The sequence below is a fragment of the Cibotium barometz genome, chromosome 3, assembly GCF_041138505.1.
Source record: "Cibotium barometz isolate CiBa-2024 chromosome 3, ASM4113850v1, whole genome shotgun sequence".
In the NCBI taxonomy this organism is placed as follows: domain Eukaryota; kingdom Viridiplantae; phylum Streptophyta; class Polypodiopsida; order Cyatheales; family Cibotiaceae; genus Cibotium; species Cibotium barometz.
The window spans coordinates 19,612,277-19,632,958 of record NC_141048.1 but is presented as its reverse complement, the minus strand read 5'-3'; the positions used below and the strand labels follow the sequence as shown (position 1 = coordinate 19,632,958).

Here is a 20,682-nt window from a genome sequence, read left to right as displayed (position 1 = left end):
AGGATCATTGACTTCCCGGACTAGCGTTGCCTAGGCCTCTTCCTGCTTGAGGTCCGCAAACACAGGGACACTTTCTTGAGAGAGCTTCGACCCCAGCCACCCCGCCCCCTCCCTCGCTAGCCAACCATCACCAATTTCTTCCGGACTCAGGAGTTACCTCGGGCCGGGCCTCTACACTCTAGCATGCCCAATGACCCCGGCCCCAGCCACGATCTCCTCATCAGCTCTAGATCCAGGACATGCTCCACCACCATCGAGCTACCTTTCCACATGACATAGCCGAGGGAGACCTATCGGCCATACTCCTTAGCCCCATGCTTGATATTTTGGAGAGTAGTATACCATCTACTGGGGGCTGATGCTGCTCTCATGTTTCTGTGTTCCTGGTATTCCATGATGAGTTTCCATGAACAGTTTTGTAATACCCCAGTGAGATAGCTATGTTTCTGTTTTATTTTCCATTCCATGATGAGATATGCCATGGACATTGTCAGGACAAGGGTAGGACTAGGGGGAGTCGGGTAGTTCAGGGGAGTCCAGACTTGTGTGGACAGCCAGGGCTATAGTTAGCCGGCTAGGGTCTATATCCAGCAATTGGGTGGAGAGTTGCCCTATTCTCTTCTAGGAGTTCTCGTGGAGGTCTCATGGTGGCCTCATACTAGTATCAAAGCTAGTCCTTCCTCCATCATCCTCTGCTTTTCTCTGCGTGGGAAGCTCCCATAACCGCAATTACACAAACCACAATGCAGCAACCCCACTGCAGCACGAAATAGCGCAGCAAAGGAAAACAACAAGCGTGCGTGTACCAACAACCAGGCCAAGCGCAAAGAGCCATACAGTCGGCCATTGAAAGGGGCTGACACGGGAAAAGAGCTGCTACCACAGTACGAAAAGGCCACGAACCAGCGGTCCAGCACAAAGGCGCAAAATGGCCAACACACGCAACCGTATGAGAGTAAACACACTCTCTTTCAAGCCGCGAGGAGAGCACATGCTCTCTATCTCTCTCAACAACACACTAGCAGTCGTGGAACGCCATGCGTAGCATCACAACACAAGCACGGAGAGAATCAACAACGCCGTATCAGCGCTAAAGTGTAGCGACCACCAAAAAGGTCGTCCAGCCACACAAAGGCCCCACAACCGGGAACAGCAGCACAGCACCTACAGCCACCCACACGGCTGACATGTGGAGAGAAACAGTGCCGCATCAATAGTTGAAGAGCCACCAATATACGTAAGAGAGGAGGCTCTCTCTCTCGCTTTCTCTATAGCTGTGACAAAGAGGAGGATTTTTCTCTCTATTTCTCAAAACACAACGGCGCTGCAACAATATCAACCACTAGGCCGCGCTATAACATACAACTGACGAGAACAAGATGAGCCGATTTTGGTCAAGTACTAATCTTCATCTTGCACTTGAATTTGATTTGTTACCATGATCTCAGAAGTTTTGGAGCATCCTAAGGGTCAGCTGCATGGCGGTCATTCATTTATGCATACCAATATGGCTGATCTAGATGTGGGTGATCACAGATTTATGGATTTACATACACGTACTTTATTAGAATCACGCATACAGTGTATTGAACAAAATTTACTTGTTCTTTCTCAAAGTTTACAAACCATGCAAGCGACTCTCCAACAGTTGGTCGCTAATTCAGGGTTTTGGAGTGTCCCGGTTGATACTCCAGGGGCATCTACCCCTGGCACTCCTCAGTATGAGCACTCCTGACCACCCCCAGAGTGACGGTCATACATAAAGGGTCAACCAAGTACTCGAGGATATGCTAAGGGCATATGTGAGTAAACGACAAACAAATTGAGAAGATTACTTACCAATTTTAGAATTTGCCTATAATAGTGCGAAGCACGTCGCTACAGGCTTTAGTCCTTTCATGCTTATGTAGGACTTTCAATCCTGATCTCCAATAGTTGTGGGACTAGCTATTGAAAGAATTCAAAAGGTTAAAGATTTTCTACAAGATCATACCGATATATTGAAGATCGCAAAGGAAAATGTTAAATGGACCCAAGATCATTACAAGCATTATGCAGATGAAGACCGCAGAATGGTCACATTTGAAAAAGGTGACCAAGTATTTCCCAAGGTTCCTCCGAGTTCGGAAACTTTGAGGACGGGCTAAGTGCCAAAGTTGTTACCTCAAAATTGTGGACCTTTCACGATACTTAAGCATGTAGATGAAGTTGCCTACAAGTTAGCTCTGCCAGAACATTCCAAGGTGCACCCAGTTTTTCATGTTAGTCGTCTACGAAAACGACTAGGCGAAGATGCAAATGTGGTGGATACAGGTGTTCTTGTAGATTTAATTGAGCAACACGAGCCAAGGCGCATCTTGGATTTTCAAGAGAAGCGAACTCGTCATAGAATTAGACAACAGTGTCAAGTTAACTGGAAGGATAGACCGGAAGAAGGTTCAACTTGGGAGGACGTTAGTACTCTTAAGACCCGATATCCTACCTTTGTTTTCGAGGACGAAAACTCTTCCAAAAGGAGGGAGTAACGTCAGGACAAGGGTAGGACTAGGGGGAGTCGAGCGGTTCAAGGGAGTCCGGACTAGTGTGGATGGCCATGGCTATAGTTAGCCGGCTAGAGTCTATACCCGACAATTGGGTGGAGAGTTGCCCTATTCTCTTCTAGGAGTTCTCATGGAGGTCTCATGGTGGCCTCATAGACATTATTGTATCACTTTGGTCTCATAGGCCCATTGGGTCTTTAGTAGACGCTTAATATATCTTTCTTTCTGTTTTTCTTTCTCTCTCTCTCTCTCTCTCTCTCTCTCTCTCTCTCTCTCTCTCTCTCAAACATGAGAGCTTTGCGGAAGAGGCTTAGGATCAATCTGAAGATTAACGCCTAATAAAAGTCCCAAACCCATGGACATACTTCTCCCTCATGCAAGATACAAAGTAGATTAATGGAATAGTGATACTCAATGTGTAACACGCGGAAGCTCTGGGTAGTCTTCTTTCAGCCCTAAACACTCTTGGAAACCTTCTGATGCAAAAACGCACCATCTGATGCAAAAACGCAAGTAGAGAGAGAGTAGAGAGAGAGAGTGAGAAGTGCTAGAAATTCAATATATACTATGGTACAAAAAGGTACATATCTTGCAGCCCTTGGCTGCCTTCTTGAAAAGTTGGTAAAACACCCAAAATTCTGCCCTAGACTAGGATCCTACTGACTCAAACCCCTAGTGGGCTGAATGCCTAGAATGATTGGCACTTGCGCTATTATAGCCCCTTGATATTCATGGGGAACTGGCCGACTGCTGGTCGGCCAGTCCATATATTCATAAATCCCTTTTTACTTCAGCCGACTGGTTATACTACTTGTTCATGATGCGCCTGATGCTGCCCATGTCCTGTGATTCAGCCGACTGGTTCTGTGAGCAGCCGACAGCATCCCTTTGGTTCTTCTCTAAGCCTTGCTTCAATCTACACTGCAAAGGTGCTCTGTGCTCTGTGCTCCATCATCCTGTTTCTTCTACTGGGTTCATACTCTTTATCTGGTTGCCTTTTCTGGATCTAGCTCTGAGAATGTCCATGGCATCTATGATGCACATGACATCCCCCTCTGCTAAACTTGATGACGGGAATCCAACCTGCTCTTGGATGACTGTCATCATCCCAATCCTGTCCCGAAGTCCCTCTGTCATCATCCATCCCATGCAACCTTTTTTCTCTGAAATTCCGGCCTGTTCTCCAAACCACTCTGTCTCTGATGAAGATCTATGCATCTGGTCTTCCTCTAGTCCACAATCCATTCCTGCCCTCACTCTGAACACCGTCTTGGTCTTCATTCCTGGAACTGAGTCTGGCACTCTCACATCACCCTTGGAGGATCAACCTCCCTTGGGACCATTTCCTGAGAACCTATCTGGCTCACGGAACTGCCATCCCCATCTGGCACTGTGGAACACCACCAACAAACCTCCTGAGAGTTCTTCCCGATATGTGTTCCTGCCTTGGGCTTCGAATCCGTGTACTTTCCTGTACCTTGGACCTGTACACCATCATCTGGGACTGAATCAGTGTTTAGCTTTGCTGAGCCTGATGCTCTGATACCAATGTAACACGCGGAAGCTCTGGGTAGTCTTCTTTCAGCCCTAAACACTCTTGGAAACCTTCTGATGCAAAAACGCACCATCTGATGCAAAAACGCAGGTAGAGAGAGAGTAGAGAGAGAGAGTGAGAAGTGCTGGAAATTCAGTATATACTATGGTACAAAAAGGTACATATCTTGCAGCCCTTGGCTGCCTTCTTGAAAAGGTGGTAAAACACCCAAAATTCTGCCCTAGACTAGGATCCTACTGACTCAAACCCCTAGTGGGCTGAATGCCTAGAATGATTGGCACTTGCGCTATTTATAGCCCCTTGATATTCATGGGGAACTGGCCGACTGCTGGTCGGCCAGTCCATATATTCATAAATCCCTTTTTACTTCAGCCGACTGGTTATACTGCTTGCTCATGATGCGCCTGATGCTGCCCATGTCCTGTGATTCAGCCGACTGGTTCTGTGAGCAGCCGACAGCATCCCTTTGGTTCTTCTCTAAGCCTTGCTTCAATCTACACTGCAAAGGTGCTCTGTGCTCTGTGCTCCATCATCCTGGTTCTTCTACTGGGTTCATACTCTTTATCTGGTTGCCTTTTCTGGATCTAGCTCTGAGAATGTCCATGGCATCTATGATGCACATAACACAATGGTCGCACAGCTCCTGAGCTCTCAATGAATCAATGATGAATGAATCATCGAATCGTGAATGATAGGATCTGTCAGCCATAGCCCTCTATTTATAATGACTTTTGGGCTAGTTGGCTGCCCAATCCTTATCTAGGGTGTTCACGCCATAATAATAATAATGTTGTCCGCACTTGGCTACTCATTGGACACTTGGACAAGAATACAATGAATTGGCACAAATACCCTTACATACACATGAATCCGGCCACACACTCAACCTCTGAGCTGGCCAATGGATACAAGCATGTCCACGTCACACCTTGAGAGTGTGCACATGGCATCCCCTCCTACTTCACTTGGAGCACAAGTGCGCATGATGTGCCTTTGCTTCAAGCTGTCGATCTGATTATGGGCTCCACCTCCAACATGTTACCTCCACCACTCTCTCCTTGGGAACTGCGTGCATTGAAACTGGCCCCTTTGCCTCTGGATGTTGGGCTGGCATGGTAGCCCCCCCGGGAACCTCGAGAACTGCTGAACACTCAACTCATCCTCCTACTGAATGGATTCAGAGAGCCTGAACCTCACATATTGCCACATCTCATCCACATACATCCCAAATAAGGTGGGTGTGTTTCACCCCAATAGTGGAGTGAACCATCTCAGATATACCCTGAGTAGTACGTACCTGCCCCACAACTGTCCTGCCTGTATAAAGCCATGATTCCCCAAATCAGCTCTGTGGGCACTCCCATCTCCTGTAGTCTGCGCATCAGTCTGGCTCTTGGTACTGTGTCAAAAGCTTTGCGGAAATCCACAAAGCAACAATAAATCCTCCTGCCATATGATCTGCCCTCCTCAATAATAGCTCTGAGTGTCAAGATATGGTCAAGAGTGGAGAAACCTCTCCTGAACCCTGCCTGCCCTGATGCACGTATGCCCTCTCTCTCTGCCCATCTACTTAACTCCTGCTCAAGAATAGATGCATATAATCTAGCCAATGTGTGACCAATCATGATGGTACGATAATTCCCAGGAAGCATGGGATCCCCTGACTTGAAGATAGGCACAATCGTGGACATATTCCAAGTCTCAGGAAAACCCCCACACATGGCTCGGTTAAACATCATAGCAATAAGCTCTGCAAGCATATCTCTGACATGAATAAAGTGCTCTGCTACCAAACCATCATGATCATATGCTCTCCCAGTCCTCATCTTGTCAATAGCTTTCCTTACCATCTCAGCAGTAAAGAAAGCACATGTCTCTGGGCATGGCTTCGATGGGTCTGGCAGGGGTGGCTGTTCTGGTGCTGTGTACATTGATGCTGCATACTCACCCCAAATCTCTGTGGAGGTAACGGCTAGTGATGGTGAATTCTCATGGAATAGTCTCCATGCCTCGCCTGAGTCCTAACTCATAAATAACTGATACAAATCCCTCTCTAACTGAGCAAGATAAGCCCTCTTCTTCCGTCGCACTAGGCCCCAGAAGGTAATCCGTGACTGTCTGTGAGTGGTAACACCCATGAGCACCTCTCTCTGTAATCTGATCCTCATCTCTCTGCACTCCTCATCATACCAGCTGTTCTGGGGCATGTTCCTAGATCGTCTCCGTGTAGGCTGACTATGGGGATATGCCTCTAATGCTGCAACATGAAGCGTCTCTATCAATATCTAAGTGAGCTCATCTAATGGCCGTCCCGGCTCCTCGGCACATAAGCGTCTGTATATCTCATCCGTGTACACGGTGTCAGTCTCCCTCGTAAAGGTATAACGAGTGTGTGTGGAGACCTGTCCCAATGGAGCTGTGCTGAACTGAAATGTGAGAGTGAAGGACAAGATAGCATAATCCACTGCTACTCCAACCGGCCTAGTGCCTACCATAAAATCCTAAAAAGAGGGAATGAGACTGGGCTGAGCCATAACATAGTCCACTGTACTAGCACCATGCTGATGTGGAAAGCAAGTGAAACCGCCCACTGCTGGGAATCTCTGTAGGCCATTCAAGATGGCCAATCCATGTGCAGTCCCCATGTCTATCAAATACCGCCCATACTCAGTGTGTTCCTCATTCTGTGAGATCTAGATAGGCCCATATCCCTAACATCAAGCTCCCTCAACATCTCCTCTGAGGTATCATAAAATACTGTCTGGTTAGGGGCGGTCTTGGCATTGAAGTCCCCCAAGAGAATGATGTCACCATCCTTGGAGAACTCCCAAATGTCATCATCCAAAATAGAAAAGGGAGACTGCCCGCTAGGTGATGCATACACTGATGTACTAGGAGCAAAATAGCATATAGCAATGTAGAGATATCTACCCGTCTCTGTCCTCAGTCTAACCCACGTGTACCTAGCCTGCTCATCTATGCGGACTGTATGTATCAGTGGCTGCAGCTCCTCTCTAAACAATACTGCCACTCCTCCTGAGCCCCTTCCTCTATGCTCTTAACAAGTCTCCTGTCTACAAGCTGTCTCCCATCCGTATCCACTAACATGTGGCATGGACTGTCCAGGAGCCTGATGCATCTCAGAGTAGAAGATGAGAAGAGAGAGAGAGAGAGAGAGAGAGAGAGAGCTGAGTTTCAGTATATTCATAATGTACAGAAGGGAAGTACAAGTCTTGGCAAGCCCTAGCCTATCCAAAAAGGTTATCTGACTCCATGAAGTCCTATCCTACTAACTCAGCCCCTGAAGGACTAAATACCCAACAATGAGCCAAGTGATTGCTATATATAGCACTTTGAAGCATTTGTGGATTAGCCGACCTGCTGTCGGCCAGGTCCCTGGACACACAATGACAGCTCCATTGGAAGAAGAAAGACGCCGAAAGAGCAAAGAGCCCAATGTGAAGGTGGTTAGCCTCAAAAAAGGCCCCACGCCTAGGAAAGATGGCGACACCATATGCAAAAAAATGGGAGTTACAAGTACCCCATTCATATATGCATGGCGTGTGGAGAAAAATGTAAGAAGGGAACAACCCCTCATACTAAGATTCCCAAACCATACATCATGAGGTGGGTTCCTTGAAAAGAGGATAGCTCTCCGAGGCACTAAGATCTATCTAGGAGACGATCTCACACCCTTGCACGTAGAGCATGGAAAGACGGGGATGGCCAAGGTGATGGAGGCCACGAAAGCAGGTGATTTGACAATCTACCGGAATGACAAAATCATTGTCGTGGATAAGCACCCCACATGATGGCACGGGGTCTATGAGACCATAGATACATTATGGCAGTATGGAATTGCAACGGAACTCTATGGTCAGACATACAAGGATTCACACAGATTTATACAGATAGAGATATTATCTTTTACTTGGAAACTCATCAAAGCCACGAGACAGGGCAACCCAAGGTGGCGGGTTTTACATGGGAATCAGCCTTCATAGGATAGAGACGCACCACTAGAGGGGTGTGTGGTTCAAGAGAAGTGGCATGCTTGTTTCGGCCTCATCTTAGACAAATGCTCACAGTGGTCAGATTGGCTAAGGAGGCCCGCTTTATGTGGATGCAATTAGCCAAGCCTGGTACTTCCCATCAAAGAAATCAGAATTTGCACGCAGAGTGACAAAGAAAGGGGGGATCCCATATGCGCCATTTATTGTAGATATTCCAGAGTTATCCCAACAAGGAGAAGTCCTCTTGTTGGGAGACTTTAATGCATGGTCAACAGGGGCACAATTATGGACATATGACTTCCAGAGAGATGCCGTCAGAGATTGACTTGGTTGAGATGGGCCTCTAGAGAGCCAACTAGGATATGGAGAATGCAACAACATATAGTAGACACTTCTTGGAGATGGGAGCTATGCATGAGTTAGTTATATATAAGGAGGTGTCCAGATAGCCTTACATGTTTCCCACATAGCAGAGGTACTAGCACGGTGGATTACGTCATCGGGTCTTCCGCTCTCATACCACATTCTAGACTTCACCATCCCTCCTCCCCCCATACTAGCCGACCACGCATACTTTTATTTCACGACCTCATCCCCCACTTTACCGCCCACACCCACACCCCCTGCCACCACCCTCCCCCGCATCCATTTCCATCACAATCTTGACCGCATCTATGAAGACCACATCTGTACTGCCCACACCCACACCCCTTGCCACCACCTTCACCTGCGTCCATTTCCATCACGATCTTGACCATATCTATAAGGACCACCTCTCTAGCCACATTTCAACCCTAGACTTATCCCTCCCTATCTCCACCATTACATCCTAACTCTCCTCCATCCATGACTAGCTCAAACGACATAGGGACCCAAGAGATAGCAGCTGAAAAGGACTCCCAAGGGCTGGACAGCAAGTAAGCACTTTGCCGGCTAATCCAAGAGTTGGAGAAGCAAGAAACCATGCCAAAAAGTATGTGTGGACTAGTTATGCTGAAATTTGCTCTCCTTTTTCTCCTCATGAAGAAGGCGCCTATTTCCCTACCAAGGGAGAGAAGAGGATAAATCTTTCCATTCATATAAGAGGTGACCATTGGGCCACCTCAACAGAAGCAACACCTCTCCCATAAGTGGAGAGGGTGCCCAATAAGTTGTCCACACTCTTTTATTTAAAAGAGTACCTGATTATGAGAGTTTGGCCAGCCACCATCCAATAAGTGCCCAAACTCACTTATAACTTGTCCGCCCAAGTCTTTAATGAAGTGTGGATGTCCAAACACACTTATAAGTTGTCCAGCCGTACTTTAATAAAGTGTGGATCTACAGAGCAACACAATGAGCTAAAACACAAATAAGCTTAAAAAAGAGTTTACAGCCCACAAGCAAGGTCAGTTCACGTGCACGGTTCACGAGAGGGTGTCCCTTTCCTGTAAACTAGACACACAAATCTTGCAGGCAATAAAACATTTCACACGAAAACACTTCTAGGCATGCAAGTATGCCATGCATAAGAATGTACTGGTCAATCTCCCTTTCATTTAGCTTGTAGCACACGGTCATTCCGGGTGTAGACATTACGTCCCCAAGCCAACCCGAATGCAGGAACATGCCAAATTCACCTTTTAGGAACGTGCATATTATATAATCGTCATAGTCAACCCACAAGACTATATAACTATCAACTCCATTATGCATAGTATAGACTAGATACTACAACATCCCCACTAACGTCATCAGTGCCCAATAGTGGGTGTAGATCTCTGTATCAAGATATGCTCACACACGCACTCCACACACACACACACACACACACAAGAGCATATATTCACACAAAGCCCTTCGTACTAAGTTTCTGTCAAACCTCCGGAGATGCAAGGCAGACTCAACCATAATGAAGCCTAGCACTAAGGGAAGTAGCAAATAGAAAGAATTAGTACAGCAAATAAGTAGTTGATAGGGCAAATGCACCACTAAAGATAGAAAGAATAAGCACAATATCAACTGGCCGCAACTCGGACGAAAACTTCACAATGTGAAATCTGCATGTCCCCTAATACGGCTGAATTATATACCTAGATGAATCCAGGAACATGCCCAAATTCACCTTTTAGGAACATGCATGTTATATACCCATGGTAGTCAACCCACAAAACTATATAACTATCAACTCCATTATGCATTAGATACTACGACATCCCCACTAACATCATCAATGCCCAATAGTGGTGTAGATCTCTGTATCAAGATATGCTCTCACACACGCACTCCACACACACACACACACATAAGAGCATATACTCACACAAAGCCCTTCTTACTAAGTTTCTGTCAAACCTCCAGAGATGCAGGGCAAACTCAACCATAATGAAGCCTAGCACTAAGGGAAGTAGCAAATAGAAAGAATTAGTTCAGCAAATAAGTAGTTGATAGGGCAAATGCATCACTAAAGATAGAAAGAATAAGCACAATATCAACTGGCCGCAACTCGAACGAAAACTTCACAATGTGAAATCTGCATGTCCGCTAATACGGCTGAATTATATACCTAGATGAATCAAGGAACATGCCCAAATTCACCTTTTAGGAACGTGCATGTTATATACTCATGGTAGTCAACCCACAAGACTATATAACTATCAACTCCATTATGCATAGTATGGACTAGATACTACGACATCCCCACTAACGTCATCAGTACACCCAATAGTGGGTGTAGATCTCTGTATCAAGATATGCTCTCACACACGCACTCCACACGCGCGCGCGCACACACACACACACACACATAAGAGCATATACTCACACAAAGCCCTTCATACTGAGTTTCTGTCAAACCTCCGGAGATGCAAGGCAGACTCAGCCATAATGAAGCCTAGCACTAAGGGAAGTAGCAAATAGAAAGAATTAGTACAACAAATAAGTAGTTGATACGGCAAATGCACCACTAAAGATAGAAAGAATAAGCACAATATCAACTGGCCGCAACTCGGACGAAAACTTCACAATGTGAAATCTGCATGTCCACTAATACGGCTGAATTATATACCTAGATGAATCCAGGAACATGCCCAAATTCACATTTTAGGAACGTGCATGTTATATACTCATCGTAGTCAACCCACAAGACTATATAACTATCAACTCCATTATGCATAGTATGGACTAGATACTACCACATCCCCACTAACGTCATCAGTGCCCAATAGTGGGTGTAGATCTCTGTATTAAGATATGCTCTCACACACGCACTCCACACACACACACACACACACACACACACACATAAGAGCATATACTCACACAAAGCCCTTCATACTAAGTTTCTGTCAAACCTCCGGAGATGCAAGGCAGACTCAGCCATAATGAAGCCTAGCACTAAGGGAAGTAGCAAACAGAAAGAATTAGTATAACAAATAAGTAGTTGATAGGGCAAATGCACCACTAAAGATAGAAAGAATAAGCACAATATCAATTGGCCGCAACTCGGACGAAAACTTCACAATGTGAAATCTGCATGTCCGCTAATACGGCTGAATTATATACCTAGATGAATCCAGGAACATGCCCAAATTCACCTTTTAGGAACTTGCATGTTATATACTCATGGTAGTCAACCCACAAGACTATATAACTATCAACTCCATTATGCATAGTATGGACTAGATACTACGACATCCCCACTAACGTCATCAGTGCCCAATAGTGGGTGTAGATCTCTGTATCAAGATATGCTCTCACACACGCGCGCGCACACACACTCACACACATAAGAGCATATATTCACACAAAGCCCTTCGTACTGAGTTTCTGTCAAACCTCCGGAGATGCAGGGCAAACTCAGCCATAATGAAGCCTAGCACTCAGGGATGTATACACACATTGGTGTTTTTCATTTCCTTTTCACTTCTTCCATGGCTCTGTACATCCATGGTACCATTGTATTACTTATGGTCTCATAGACCCTTGGGGTTGTCCATAGACATTAATATAACTCTCTCTCTCTCTCTCTCTCTCTCTCACACACACACACAGACAGCAAGATAACCAAATTACCCGGTGGGCATACTCTATATACTTCTCATGCAATAATTTCCATTGATCATGAAGGAATTCTCTCCCTTCTATAGAATCCAAAGTTAAAGGCCGCCCCAAAGATGAAACCTGCCATAAATACCGGTACTAAGCATTTTTTGTGATATATATCAAAGAATGCTTGACAAACCCCTAGCATCATCTCTACATTCTTTAAATGCATACTCACATGTGGAATAGGAATGTCTTTTGGTCCTTGCAAAAGCTCTTTGCTAATCACCTGTGATACACCACCTTCAAGATTCTCTGTCTCTTCACTGGTGCCTTTATTTCCATCTATATGCAAAGGATTTAAAGCCAGATGGGGCCTCACCCCTATTACTGCACACTCACATGAAGCCGTGACAGCAACTAACCAGATTTCACCGTAACAATCCAATACCTCACTTACCCCCAATAGAGGTAGATTAACTGACTTTCCAGCAGGGCAAGTATCAAGAATAGGGTATACTGTTGGAGGTTTGCCTGATGAAGCCCTATCAATAGACTGCTCTGAGAAAGGGAGCCATTGTAGCAGTATAGCATCAATTCCTGCCGCATGATGGCAGTATAAACGTTCAGGTACAACTGGATCTGTCAGCATGGAGAGCGGAGCTGACTCCAGCACAGTTCTTGGCAAGGCAAAATCAATCACTGCAAGTTGCAGAAGAGGAGGTAACTGGCCTGTCCAAACACCATCATGTTTCCCTAGAATGCTTTGATCTTTTGCCATATCACTTTTTGCAAACATCTGATTTGAGGAGCTGAGATCTCCGTACGTCTCAACCAGCATCCCTACTGATACAAGGTACCCTTCATCATTGATTTGGACCCGTGGTGGGACCTTATCATTCCATACCGGTTGTAATTCATCCGCAAGAGCATACAAGTGCATTTGACCGTCCCTGAAGCTTATTGCCAGTATGCTATCTTTACCGACAGTACTGTACATCAACATGGAGGCAGGACTGCTGCATTTAGACATACTGCTCTTGTTGTCAGGAAGATCTGCACTCATTATCACAGGAAGTGGTCCCTGGCACACAAGCTCAGTGTTAATGCTCTACATTGCATAATGCTATCATGACCCACTCACATTGAAGATGGGGACTGACAATCAACCATTCACTATGCATTTCAGTAGGAGAAAATGCCGCAGAGCTAAAACCAAAGACGATGTTTCACACAGGATTCTGCCATCTGTCAACCTTATAAAGATATCACAGATTTGTCAACCATGCCCGAGGTCATAGAGTTGACAACAAGTTCAGCACAATACAAACCTGTAACCGCAGAGAAGCATTGAAAGGCACATGTGCAAGAGCTTTCAAAATCGAAGCATTTAGTGACCCTGACTGCAAACTCAAACTGGGAAAAACAGCCTCCAGCCATGCGGCTGCGAGACTGGCACTGCTAGCTCCTTTTGAGTCAATACTGGCAGAAGATGCCCACTGGCAAGCATCTCTGTAAAGCTCCTCTATGGCAGGGCTATTGTGAAGGCTGCAGAAAATGCACCCAAGCCAGCAAGTGAATCATTAAAGTTAGGTTACACAGGTGACAGCTCTTCTGAGATCAATCATCATAAACCGGACTGCTTACCTTCCAAAAGGTGAAAACGGACACAAGGAGTATATAGATCCATTACTGAATAGTATGAAAACCTGCAGGGCAAAGAGCTTGAAGTTGAATTTATTTAGAATACTTCTTTGACTATGAACAAAACTCCTGCTACTAGACTTACAGCGAAGCGATCCCACAAGTGTTCCCCTCCAAAGGAAAAGGCCACAGGACGGGTGTAGGTAGCCGGGGTAGATCTATCTATAAGCTGAGATTGCAAATGATACTCCTGCTCGGGGCTTTCTGCATTGACTGATAAGTCAAATAATCTGCAGCCGATCAAAAACCCATCACTCAGCACATAGATAATCCTTCCTATGTCTTTATTCAGGTTAGTAAAAAACATGGCAAACCTGAAAACACCATCTGATGACAAAACTCCTATGTGTGTGTCACTATAAGGATGCCATGCCACCTGCAGAATGCGTAATGCTTTACTTGATCTCTGAAACCTCTCTCCTCCAATGGCTGTTGCTCTGTTTAGTACCAAAGCAGCCTATAAGAAGGTTGTGATTAAAAAATCTATTATTTCATTCCAGTGAAGTGTTTCAAATAAAGAAGGATACTTGCAAATGAACTCCAACAAAATCACAACACAAACAATGGGCAATGGATTTGTAGCAGAGAAAAGAACAGATGAATACCAATTTTCTGCAAACAAAAAGAACCACTGAAGAGATCAAGATAGTACTATTGGACTGGCAACCTGCCGAAATAAAATCCATCCGAGTGTCCTTTGATCAATAGATGTGTCCTTTGGTGATGACCTATGTGACTTTCACTAGTGTCCTTTCAATGATTAAGAGTAATTAAGAGTAATTAAGGGTAATTAAGAGAGATTAAGTCACAATCGTGACATTCCCTCCCACTTAAAATAAGATCCAGGGTTATATAAGTGACCTTTGATGTTGTTTAAGATCTTTGTCATTAGAACATTATCCTCTTGCTTGATATATCTGCTTTGGTAATCTTTGTGTCTTCAAAGAAGTCCATCATTGGTGACTCATCATCTTGAGATAAAGAATACAAGAGACTTTTCAATATTATCTTGCTGCTCTTCTAAAGTCATGCTTGAAGAATCCTCGATGTTGTCATCAACTGACTCAATAAAGTTTGCCATAGATGTCCCAAGGTTAGGACTAACATGAAGTGCATGAGCTACTGCATGTTTTCCTTTATTGGAGCAGTCTTCTGAAGTTAAAGATTCCACATTACAATTTTGAGGAGTATTGGGTCGTTTAGGGCATTCAAACCATCTATGGTTGCCATTACAAATTGTGCACAATCCTATCTTTTGCTATACACGAGAAGGCAAAGCTATTGCAAGATGAGGAGTGCGAGATTGGTGCATATAAACAGTGCAGACAAAAAGAGAGGGGAGGAGAGGCTGGCATAGCAGTGGAGGAGAGTTTCATGCTTTTTGTTATCCTTCCTTCTTGCCGTGCATGCAGACGGAAAGAGAGGGGAGGAGAGGCTAGCACAATAATGGAGGAGAGTTTCAGGCTTTTCGTTATCCTTCCTTCTTATTGTGCATGCAGATGGAAAGAGAGGGGAGGAGAGGATGCACGTGGTTAGAGGAACTGCTGACGCTTAGAATGATTAAAAGATGACCTATCCTATTGGCGAGGTTGCTGGAATGACCATTGCTCAGAATTGGGTGAGACGCCAAAAGGTTTGGAACCATCACGAACGAAGGTATTACCATTGCCTAAAGTAGAACCTCGGTGACCTTGTGACGAAGATCCCCGTTGTGTGACTGGAATATCGGCTATGCGTTCAGCATAGCGAATAGAAGCTGTGAGGTCGACTAGGTCATATTTGTGAAGATCCGTGCGCAACCTGGGAGTAAGTCCCTCAACAAAAGCATGGAGCTTGTCTTCTAGAGACAATGTTGAAATCTCCAGTACCAAGCTGGTAAACTGCAACATATAAGAGGGCAATGATCCCGTTTGGGTCAAATGGCATAAGCGAGATCGTGCTCGAAAATCCGCATTCGTAGGTAATCTTTCTTGCATCGGTGAGGTCCATGGACTCAAAGTATAAGCAGAGCTTGTACAGCCATTGATCAAGTATACGCTTATTGTGTTGGCCGGAAAAGGACTCAGGACGTTTAATGTCCAATTTCTTCGTTTTTGATGCTCGAAAATCCGCATTCGTAGGTAATCTTTCTTGCATCGGTGAGGTCCATGGACTCAAAGTATAAGCAGAGCTTGTACAGCCATTGATCAAGTATACGCTTATTGTGTTGGCCGGAAAAGGACTCAGGACATTTAATGTCCAATTTCTTCGTTTTCGATGCTTGTAATAAGAGACAAATAACTTTTAAGTCATCGGCTTCTACCTCTAGGAAAACCATGTTGGTGTCTGGAACTGGTACGTCGATTGAAACTGTCGAACTTGCCGGTTGAGAATGTTAGGACTGCATCTACGACATGAGAGTCTCCAAAGTCTTTTGGAATTGACTTTGCATAGCTATCATCTCCGTCTGTATATCCTGCTGCCAACGGGTGAGGACGGGTTCATCCTCAATGATTGGTTCATCTGCCATGGTAGGAGATGGAACTGGATTGTGATGTTGCAGCTCCTGTTGGCGCTGTTATGCCCTAGTGAGAACCATCGCGTAGAGGACGAGTCGATGCCATGGAGGAAGGTCGGGGCGAGGTTGTCAAAGGGGGAGCAGGAATAGACCACCCGGTGTAGCCCGGGGGAGAGGGGGCAGGTACCATGGTTGGGCTAGGACTCTCGAGTACTGGTGTAGGTGTTCGAGAAGAATAATCAGGTGAAGTTACACGTACCATATACAAAGAAGGTTGTTTCTTTGGATAGAGACCAAGCTCGTGGAAGAGGATTTTGCACATCGGAATGAAGAGACCCACGTATGGGTACCGCCGCAGAAGAAAGGTATAATGGTGCAAGTATTTCTCAAGAGTTATAACCACAAAGATCCACTCGTCGTACTAGAGAGACTCTGAGGTAGGTGTAGCTACCTGTACTCGAAAGATGCAACGTGGAGGGTCAAGTACAGGAGAAGGCACTGGAGGTGTCACTAGAGAAGGTGCCCGAGGAGAGTCATGAATGTAACTGACTTGTAACTCCCTTCGTCCATAAGCTACTGCAATAAAAGGAGATTTATTGGAAAATGGTAAGGTGTGTCCAGTAAATGTGAGTAGGTGTCTTCAGCCCGTAAAAGGTAATGTTGGCTCCCGAAGAGTGCTATGCCCGAAGAAGAATGAAACACCGGGTTTCTTGAACACGAAAATACCATATTACTTTTGTATTGGAAAAAGTGTGATTAATTTATGAAAAGATCACACCTATGGTGTGCAGATTTTCCAGTTGATTTTTGGATGTGGGTATCCTACAGGTTGGAACTTGTTTGCTCTAATACCACTATGAGGACTTCTTAATCTATTAGTGATTTAAGACGTGATTAAAAAGACTTACCACTGAAAAGTAAGATGCTTAGAGCGGAAAGCTGTGTTGTTTGCATTGAGAAACAAGGCCTTGTTAAATAGGGCCTAAAGAGGTACAAATGAAGAGGCACATCCCTGATGAAAGGGTGTGACTCTTGAATGAATAGTTATGTCCTTTGTGAAAGAGTGCACAGAGCGGAAGCAAAAGAGAACTAGAGTGTGCTGAAGAGTGCGAGAGAGAGAGAGAGAGAGAGAGAGAGATGGAACAACTATGTTGAATATACTAAAGCAATATAGTCCCAAGCAAGAGACAGAAGTAGTCTCATAAGTGGGAGCAAAAGATAGACAAGGCAAGATACAAAACTAAGAGGCTAGCCCACCTATTTATAGGTGGGAAGAGCTGGCCGACTGGATATGCTGAAGCTGGCCGACTAGGCATCTGAAGCTGGCCGACTGGAAAAAGGCATCCAGGCTGTGAAAATCCCACAAAAATATATAAAATAAGGGTGGCCAGCCCAAAATCAAGGGTCATAAAAAAGGGACCAAAAGGACACCAGACATGGGCTGAACTGGGGATGAATGTGCTAACACCCCCTCTCAGTACCAGATGTTGAACAAACTCCAAGAAGCCGAAGAAGTCGTCCTCTGTCAAAGACAAAAGAATGCAGCAACAATAGGTACCAGGAAAGCTCCACAAGCAATCTCCACAGCAACTCAGCTACAAAAGCAACAGAACAAGCTGCCAAGTACACTGCTCCTCTAGAAGAAAACAACCATGTAGGCTGCGTCGTGCTGCTCCAAATATCAATGCCAAACCCAAATGTAAACACGGTGCCACAGAAATCCCTAGAATCCTGTAGCTCCAAGAAGATAATACCCTCAAAAGAAATAGAGTCCATTTGCTCCAACTCTGTACCAAGAGTAGCCAAATGCTGTACAATAGCATTCTCCTTGAAGGTCGGCATCGCCAGATGTAAGAACTCAACTGCCCCCTTTGAAAACTGATGTCGGGACTCCACAAGCCCAACCAAATCCAAATCCCAATCCCTCAAGCCCTAGAAGTACCACTGTGCCCCAGGCACGGTCACGGACACACCTGACCACAAAGTAGAATCCTCACACAGAGTAAGGGAAATAGGAACATTCACAGTAGTGGTAACTGAAGTAGTAGTAGCCTCCTCAATAGCATCACACAGCGTAGAAGCAGGCTCCTCCATAGAAGGCAAAGGGACCAGCAACTCATCCTGGTCACTGGTTGTTGAAGAAAGAGTCAAAGGAGAAGCAATAGGAGACAAATCCCCCTCAGAAGCTATGAGCAAAGATAGCCCACTATCTTCCTCAAAACATTACCAGAGATATCATCCTGGAAAGAGAAGTGTGCACAGAAACTAAAGGCAAGGCAATAGGAGAAACAAACTCCTCACATGCAGTGAGCAAAACTAGCCCACTATCCTTCGCTGCATCTCCAAAAGAAGTATCCATAAGATCACTGGCTGCATAGCACCCAGAAATAGAAACCATCTGCCGATCACTGGCATCACCATACAAGTCACAAAGCAGTTGCCACACATAGAAAGTAGAAGCATCATCAGGAGCATAGACGAAGTGTCGAAGAACCGAATCCTGACAATTCAGGAGGAGAAAGCCATAGATCTATCCGCCAGTCTTCCTCCACCAACACACACCCTCCGAAGAGGCAAGGTCCGGCAAGCACCGATTCTTGTACGAGAGAAACTCCATCAAACCATACTCCCTGAGAATAGAAGTAACCTGCAACTTCCATGACTGAAAGTTACCACCATCCAACTTGTCTTCCTCATCTAGGAAATAACAAGAAAGTGGTACAGGAGCCAAATCTAAAGCTGTCATCATTGATCCAACCAATAGGACCAAACCTCATAAGATAAAAAACTGTCCAAATCAGAAAACGCTGATGTAGGTCCCTTCCTCCCACCAAAACGCAGCCCTAAGAGGCTGGATAGCACCTGAAAATCCTCCTATAGCAAAAAACGCAGAAGCTTCTATCGACTGTACCTCCAACCTTGAGGCCACAAGAAGAGGGAAGCAAAAAATGCAGATTTGATATAGAGAGAAAAGGCAGCCGCACAGGGCCCGGGAATATGCAATAAGAGGGTGCAAGAGGGAAAGGCATCAACTAGGACTGTAGCTTGGGATCTCCTCAAGAAAAAAAACGCACAATCTCAGAAGAAGTAGTGTCCACCACAAGTACCAAGGTTGCCACCAAAGCCCGAACCACCACAAACCCCCTCTGCAAAAGGGAATGTCCACCGGAGAGGAAAACGCAGCCAAAGAGGGGCTGCTGTCCTGAAACAAACAGGCCGCCTAGATCCAAACTCCAAGTAGAAGTAAAACGCTGATAAGAAAATTACCTTCTGGCTGTAAGTGATGAAGCCAAACTGAAGGGAAAGCAATCAGCAGTAGCTGTCGAGAAAACGCAGCAACCAGAGGGCTGCAAATCTGAGAAAAACGCAGAGGTGAAGGGGCTGTTAATAGGGCTGAATCTGGGGCAGCAGAGGGAATCGCTGAACCGGGAGCGATGATACCATGAAAGAGTGCACAAAGCAGAAGCAAAAGAGCACTAGAGTGTGCTGAATAGAGAGTAAGAGAGAGAGATGGAGCAACTATGCTGAATATACTGAAGCAATACAGTCCCAAGCAAGAGACAGAAGTAGTCTCATAAGTGAGGGAGCAAAAGATACACAAGGCAAGATACAAAATTGAGAGGCCAGCCCACCTATTTATAGGTGGGAAGAGCTGGCCAACTGGATATGCTGAAGCTGGCCGACTGGAAAAAGGCATCCAGGCTAGGAAAAATCCTAGAAAACATATAAAATAAGGGTGGATAGCCCACAATCAAGGGCCATGCAAAAGGGACCAAAAGGACAACAGACATGGGCAGAAACTGGGGATGAATGTGCTAACACTTTGGACGTAGAGATGTGTCCTTTGATCAATAGATGTGTCCCTTTGAAGAGATGTGTCCTTTGGTGATGATCCATGTGAAAAGGTGTGACCCTTCATTGGTGTCCTTTCAATTATTAAGAGTAATTAAGGGTAATTAAGAGAGATTAAGTCACAATCGTGACACTCGAAATTGGATCAAATTTGTAAACAAATCAAATGGCTTGGGTACTCTGCATCTATTGGTGCACTAAGAACTTTAAATTCAACTATTAATACAACCTTTTTATCTTAAATAACTAATGTCCTTATACAAGTTTTAAAACACTTAAAAATTATATCAAGGTTTAGGCTTGTTGAAATGCATATCTATATTACATAAGAAGTAAATATCCATGTTGATAAACGAAAGAATTAATAAATGTCACAGGCATACAAACACAAATATATTATTATTAGGTTAAACTTGTTGACATCTATGTCATATGGGGAGTGGTGTGTGAACACGAGGACCTGCCGAGGCACTTTTTACTCTATTTAGGAGAGGTTTT

The 20,682-nt window shown here is 45.0% G+C and overlaps 1 protein-coding gene across 4 annotated transcripts in view; it reads right to left on the bottom strand.

Moving 5' to 3' along the window:
• Positions 1-20,682, bottom strand: part of MOS7 (nuclear pore complex protein-like protein) — a 51,626-nt gene that overhangs the window by 18,029 nt on the left and 12,915 nt on the right. For 3 of the 4 annotated variants that reach the window (XM_086774350.1, XM_086774357.1, XM_086774354.1), the window contains exons 3-8: positions 14,150-14,272; positions 13,921-14,065; positions 13,779-13,840; positions 13,463-13,679; positions 12,370-13,215; positions 12,162-12,269 (exon numbers count right to left, since the gene is read on the bottom strand). In XM_086774350.1, the coding sequence (XP_086630476.1) occupies positions 12,162-12,269; positions 12,370-13,215; positions 13,463-13,679; positions 13,779-13,840; positions 13,921-14,065; positions 14,150-14,272 (1,501 nt within the window). The remainder of the gene's footprint in view (positions 1-12,161; positions 12,270-12,369; positions 13,216-13,462; positions 13,680-13,778; positions 13,841-13,920; positions 14,066-14,149; positions 14,273-20,682) is intronic. The other variant, XM_086774360.1, reaches the window with a different exon arrangement.